General features: G+C 35.4%; 1 protein-coding gene across 1 annotated transcript in view; it reads left to right on the forward strand.

Annotated features, from left to right (window-relative positions):
- The first annotated feature begins 977 nt into the window (after nt 1-977).
- ANXA1 (annexin A1) overlaps nt 978-6,842 on the forward strand; it is a 14,909-nt gene continuing 9,044 nt past the window's right edge. Inside the window, exons 1-6 of the mRNA XM_007938512.2 lie at nt 978-1,043; nt 1,140-1,248; nt 2,845-2,939; nt 3,950-4,063; nt 4,472-4,562; nt 6,740-6,819. Of these exons, the coding sequence (XP_007936703.1) occupies nt 978-1,043; nt 1,140-1,248; nt 2,845-2,939; nt 3,950-4,063; nt 4,472-4,562; nt 6,740-6,819 (555 nt within the window). The remainder of the gene's footprint in view (nt 1,044-1,139; nt 1,249-2,844; nt 2,940-3,949; nt 4,064-4,471; nt 4,563-6,739; nt 6,820-6,842) is intronic.

Raw genomic sequence — 6,842 nt, forward strand, 5'->3', positions numbered from 1 at the left:
AATCTTACCTTGATTCTCTAATGGTCTACTAAAACAGCCTCCAGTCTTCTATCTTGCCTACCTCTTAGCCATCCTCTGTGCTATAAACTGAAATAATCTTTCTGAAACATACATGAAATCATGCTACTCTCTTGTTTAAAATGCATTAATATTTCTCAAACCTTTGGGGATACATTTACACTTCTTTGTTAGGGCTCCTGACAACATTACTTGTCCCAGCACACTTCTCGCAGTTTCTAAAACATGACAAGCTTCTCTCTGCTTTATTCACTCCAGTTTTCCTTCCAGGTTAATCGTGTCTCATTTCAGAAGAAGCCCAGCTCAGGCCAAATCTTCTCTAGGAAGCTCCCTCAGCCCTTGTGTGTGTTCCCATGGAGAGCAAGGGATGATATTTCAAGTGGTTTTGCACCCTCAGTGCTTGCCATATAGTGGGTGCACTATAAATTTGTAATGGATTGAATTACCATCTCCTCGCTCTACTTTATATGTTTCCTTGTAGCAACCAACTGACTCCCAAGGGTTAGGACTGAAAATGCCAAGTAAGAGAGTTACCTTTAAAAAACAAACAACAAAAACTATGAAAACAACAACAACAACAAAACAAAAACCTTACTTCTAAGAGTTATCTTGGAAAGCAAGGACAAGGCTGCTCTAAATGCTGGGTTGTGTGCTCGTAAAGGAACCCTGGACACGCAGTGGTTAAGTACTTGGTTGTTAATTTAAAGGTTGGCGGAGTGGTTCAAACCCACCAGCTGCCACCAACCATTCCATGGGCAAAGATAAGGTAATCAATCTAAGTCTGTAAAGATTTACAGCCTTAGAAATCCTATGGAGTGAATTCTACTCTGTCCTATAGGGTTACTATGAGCTACAGTGAACTTGATGGCAACAGATAATGTAAAAAGCACGTATGTATAATGGGTTTGTATTTTGTATTTTGTTAAACCATCTATTATTTATTTTCAGAAACTGTAACCATGGCAATGGTATCAGAATTCCTCAAGCAGGCCTGGTTTATTGACAATGAAGAGCAGGAATATGTTGTAAGTAAAGAGACAATAAAATAACTTAGTTGCAGTATTAAAATAGAAACTAATATTGAGTGAATGGACATTAATGTACTGCTTTCTCATCCATAGAAAACTGTGAAAGGATCTAAAGGTGGCCCTGGGTCAGCAGTGAGTCCCTATCCTAGCTTCAATCCATCCTCAGATGTTGCTGCCTTGCACAAAGCGATAATGGTTAAAGGTAATGGTAACAGTCCCCTCCTGGACATTTCACAATGGATATTGGAATGACTACTGGAAAACATTTATGTGTAACAGAAAGAATCTTTCTTTTGGAAGTTAAATAGTTTTTCTCTCAAAGATGTATTTCCTGTCTCAACACTTAAGGATATCCTTAAACCAAAATAAATAAATAAAAATATACTTACTGCCTTGGAGTCAGTCCTGACTCATAGCAAGTCCTCCTTGGGTTTCCTAGGTGACATCTCTATGGAAGGAGATTGCCCAATTTTCCTTCTGGGGAGTGGCTGGTGAGTTTGAACCGCCAGCCTTCTGGTTAGCAGTCAGATGCCTTAGGCACTGGTTGACAGAACTCCCTTTTTAGCAGAACCCCCAATGTTGAAATCAACACCTCTATTCACATTTAAGGTTTGAATTAAGGGCCAGGAACAATTGCCTCTTCCTTTCTCAGCCAAGCGAATAGAAAGATATTCTAATTAGTTCTCTGACATTTTATGCAGAAATAAGTTTTCTAGGATATAATTTATATTTTTTTGTTAAACATTTAATTTGGAGCATCTTTCAATGTCAATGTAGATTTTCCCTGGGAAATGTCATTCCCATAGCATAATTTCAAGAATAAGGATAGACCAGTCAGTCCCTGGAAAAGGACATCATACTTGGTAAAGTATAAGGTCAGTGAAAAAGAGGAACATCTTGAACAAGATGGGTTGACACAGTGCCTGCCACAATGGGTGCAACACAGCAATGATTGTAAGGATGGTGCAAGACTAAGCAATGTTTCATTCTGTAATACATAAGTTCACTATGAGTCCGGATCTGACTCAATGACATGTAATAACAACAACAATTTATTGAGACTAATTTATATTTAATTGATTATTATTTAAACGATAACCTGTAAAATGCTATGAAGCAACAAAAACTATTTTGAAAGAATGGTTAAAGGAATATGCAGTTAATTCTGATCTTGATAGACAGGAATAATTCATATATAATGAACTACTTTTGGCATACTTTACATTCAGAGACTGAACTTTCCATTTTTCTTTGAAAGAATGCATAATGCACTCATAGGTAAATAATCAGTGGAAAATTTATGATTGGAAATACTGCTCAGACAGAAGAATGAGTTAATAATGAATCTTTTTTTTTTTTTTTTTTTTTTTTTGTCTATTATTGATGATGGAGCAAATAGTTTTCAAAGTTACCTTTTCAGTAGGTGTCAACTCATAGCAATCTTATGTATAACAAAACAAAAGATTGCCTAGTCTTGAGCCATCTTCATTTTGTTTGAGTTCACTGTCATAGGCTCTGTTTATTTTGAGTGCCTTCCAGTCAAGGAGGCTCATCTTCCAATGCTATATTGGACAATATCTGCTGTGATCCACAAAGTTCTCATTGACTAATTTTTAGAAGTAGATCACTAAACCTCTCTTCCTAGGCTTAGTGTAGAAGCTCTACTGAACCCTGTCCCCTGGGGGTGACACTTGCTGGTATTTGAAATACCAGAGGCATAACTTCCAGTTTCTTAGCGGCATGCAAGCCACAACAACAACAACAAATTGATTGATGATCTTTGGCCTCTTATTTCCAGGTGTGGATGAAGCAACCATCATTGACATTTTAACTAAGAGAAACAATGCACAACGCCAGCAAATCAAAGCAGCATACCTCCAGGAAACAGGGAAGGTAAGTTATAGTGGTGAAGATAGATATGTCCTTTCAGTGATACTCATGCTTAAACATAGACCCTGAAACACAGTTACTTAGTCTTTGAACCTGTATTTTCCTATTATGCCCAAGGACATTTCAGTATTTATCCCCTTTGTTGCAAGTAAATTAATCCTAGTGATTATTACTAGATTGATTGTCTTGGTATAAGTTCTTTGACAATTTGGTGTTCTGTACCAGAGACAAGTCTTTAATTTAAACATAACAAACATCAAATTTACCTGGCAATAAGGAATATGTTCTGATTGATAGCTGTCTTTGGTTACTAAATTGGATTGTTCAATGTCTAGTATGAATGCAGAACATAATTCTACTTTAAATATAAGTTTTATATCTTTTGCACTATATATGGTTTATTGTTTTCTAAGCAGTATAATTAGAAGGCTATATAATGTCAATATCTAATTATATTACTTATTTGAGCCATACAAATATCAAATACTGGAAAAAGTTATTAGTACATAATTTTAGAAGTAGTCTTACAACAGTTTTCATTTGTATTAGTACCCACTGCCCTCGAGTCAATTCTGACTCATAGCAACACCCATTGGGTTTCCAAGGCTGTAAATCTTTAGAGAAGTAGATTGTCTCAACTTCCTCCCATGAAGCATCTGGTGGGTTTGAACCACCATCCTTCTTGTTAGCAGCAAAATGCCACCAGGGCTCCTTTGAATTTGTACATTGCCCACTACATTTCCAGCTTTGTGATTTGTCCCCTGTACAAAATATTGTGAATCTTTTCCTAAAAGAAGTTATCATTGCATTACATAAATTTCATTCTAATCATTCTAGATGTAAAAGATTAAAATTGAATTCCTAAATGTCCAATACAATTTTGTTTGTGAAGTAAAGGGGCTCTGAAAGATGGTTGGTTTTAGGTATCCGCAGGAAGATTATCACCTTAAGGTCAGGTAATACCACTAGAACATTACTTATTAGAAACCCTAATTTTAATTTATTTTGTATAGCCACTGGATGAAGTTCTGAGGAAAGCTCTCACAGGCCACCTCGAGGAAGTTGCTTTGGCTCTATTAAAAACTCCAGCACAGTTTGATGCTGATGAACTCCGTGGTGCCATGAAGGTAAGCCACTTGATTTAGGCAAAATTTATTTCCTCAAGTCTGTTTATGCCTACTGTTGTATCCCTAGCATATTGTACAGTATCTGTCAATCAGCACAAATTTAATAAATGAATGAATGAATGAATGAATGAATGAATTTTGGCACAAAGGACAGTGGTGCTGCCCACTTTCCTGCTCTGTCACTGTATCGGTCATACTCCTGTGTTTTCTGTATCTTTACCTAAAATGTTGGCGGTAAACTAATTTTGCTTTAAAGTAGCAGAATAGATAAAGTTTATTGTGATTATTAAATAGGATGGGTAAAATCTGCTAAATTTCAGACTCAGATAAATCTTGGGATATATAAGTCAGGTGACCCCTTTAAATGAAGATCTTCTTACATTTTTCTTTTCTTCTTTTTCAATTCAGGGCCTTGGAACTGATGAGGACACGCTGATTGAAATTTTGGCATCAAGAACTAATAAAGAAATCAGAGAAATTAACAGGGTGTACAGAGAGGGTAAGTAATGTCTAATAATCCAAGCCACTTAGTTGGAAAGGCAATCTGATATACTTTTCTTAAAATTGAATGTGGATGTTAATTATGGGTACTTTGGAAACTCTACACATTAAAATGTTTATTAATTTTTTGCTGGACACATATATATTGAATGTCCACACCTCTAAAAGACAACCTTCAAATTGTTAGGATGCTGACAAGGAAGAATATGTCTACCCTCATCAAGCTTGACTTTAAAAGAAAATTCCCTTCTGTAACAGAGTATGTGATATTATTCTAATGAAAGAAATCAAATCAGAACATTCAACTTAAAAAAATTGTAAAAAACACATTATTCTGAGGTGTATTTTATTTAAAAGAATCCTTTGATTTTATTTTGAAAAGAATATATAACAAATAAAATGTCCAAACAAAGTTCTCCATCTGTCTTTGAAAAAGTAAAGATCGAAGTGCGTGTAATTCTCTGATGGAAATTTTCACTTCACCATTGTGGACATAAACAATTCCCTTACTCATGGGGATGAAAGGTGAGCCATGCTCATATCATCTACATGAAACTTTTCACATTAGTGAGTCACTCAACAACAAAAGAGATAGTAGAAACTCTGCTGAGCCGCGCTTGGTCTTCCCCCATTTTTCTTCTCTATTTCCCATCAATCTTGGCTTTTACAGTCCCCCAAAACAATATGTGACACCATAGAATATCTTTCTGCCTGATGCTTATGTCAAGCACAGAGAAGACTACATGTTTTCAGAGTTGTTCAATAAATGAATCAAATACAGAAGCCATAAACCTATTTTCTGCAATTCTTATCTCATTATCAGTATTTATCTTAGATCTGTACATCAGTGATAATAATCATAAGGGGTTTTATTTTAATTTTTTTGTTTGAGACTGTTGCTTACAAAGCTAAATATCCACATTGCTCATTATACCCAACATAAATCCCAAAGGTAACTTATTAAATTTCCATGTTTTCTTGTCAATTGTGCATTCAGTATATATATATATATATATATATATATATATATATATATAATAGTAATATTTTGCACAAAGTAGGAGTGTTTAGAAAAGTAAAAATTTTAAATATATATACACATACATATAATATTAACCTTTATGTTATATGTGATATATTTATCATTTGAAAAATAATTTATGATGAAGGAAGTACTCCTTTTATTTTTTAAAATTTAAATAACTATTTCTGTTCATCTTATTTGTTGCTGTTGTTGTTATGTGCCATGGAGTCAGACCCAACTCATAGCAACCCTCCTTGGGTTTCTGAGGCAGTATCAGTCAGAAGTAGATTGCTCAACCTTCCTTCTGAGGAGTAGCTGGTGGATTTGAACTGCCAGCCTTCTGGTTAGCAGTCAAGTGCCTTAGGCACTATGCTACCAGAACTTATTTACTTACTTAAATTCTGGTCTATTGTTTTTCAGTATTAATTATTAAGTAATACATACTATGCAATTTATTCTTCTTATAAAATGATGCTGGGAGCTCTGTAACATAGTGCCTAAGGCACTTGACTGCTAACCAGAAGGCTGGCAGTTCAAATCCACCAGCTACTCTCAGAAGGAAGGCTGGGCAATCTACTTCCATAGTGATATTGCCTCAGAAACCCAAGGAGGGGTTGCTATGAGTCGGGTCTGACTCAACAGCACATAACAACAACAAAATGATGCTAGCTTTATGACTATAGGATTTCGTTCATAATATTATCTGCATTGCTTCCATTGCCCTTGTTGTTGTTGTTAGTTGTTGTTGAGTCAGTTCTGACTCAGGCCACCCCCTGGTGCAGAGCAGAACTGTTCTCCATAGAGTTTCCAAGACCATGAGCTTTCAGAAGCAGAACACTAGGCTTGTCTTCTGACATACCTCAGGATAGATTTGAATTGTCAACCTTTTGTGTGGTAGTTGAGCACTTAATCATTTGTTCCAGCCAGAAATTTCTTCCATTGCCTTACAGGAAATAATTTTGATGATCCAAAATTTCACCTGCTCTGATTGCTCTATTTTTATATAAAATAATGATAATATTTCAAAATGTGTTATGTAAATTACGTAACACAGAGACATTGCAATTTCTAAACTAATATAGAGATGTCAGGTATCATCATCATTATCATCTATTAGTAGTTTATTGCAAATATATTTTTGTGGTTTTCAGAACTGAAGAGAGATCTGGCCAAAGACATCATCTCAGACACATCTGGTGATTTTCAGAAGGCTTTGCTTTCTCTTGCCAAGGTACAAATCAAATACTATATATA

The sequence above is a fragment of the Orycteropus afer genome, unplaced genomic scaffold (genome assembly GCF_000298275.1).
Source record: "Orycteropus afer afer isolate SDZICR_OR568_19922 unplaced genomic scaffold, OryAfe1.0 scaffold00005, whole genome shotgun sequence".
Classification (NCBI taxonomy): domain Eukaryota; kingdom Metazoa; phylum Chordata; class Mammalia; order Tubulidentata; family Orycteropodidae; genus Orycteropus; species Orycteropus afer.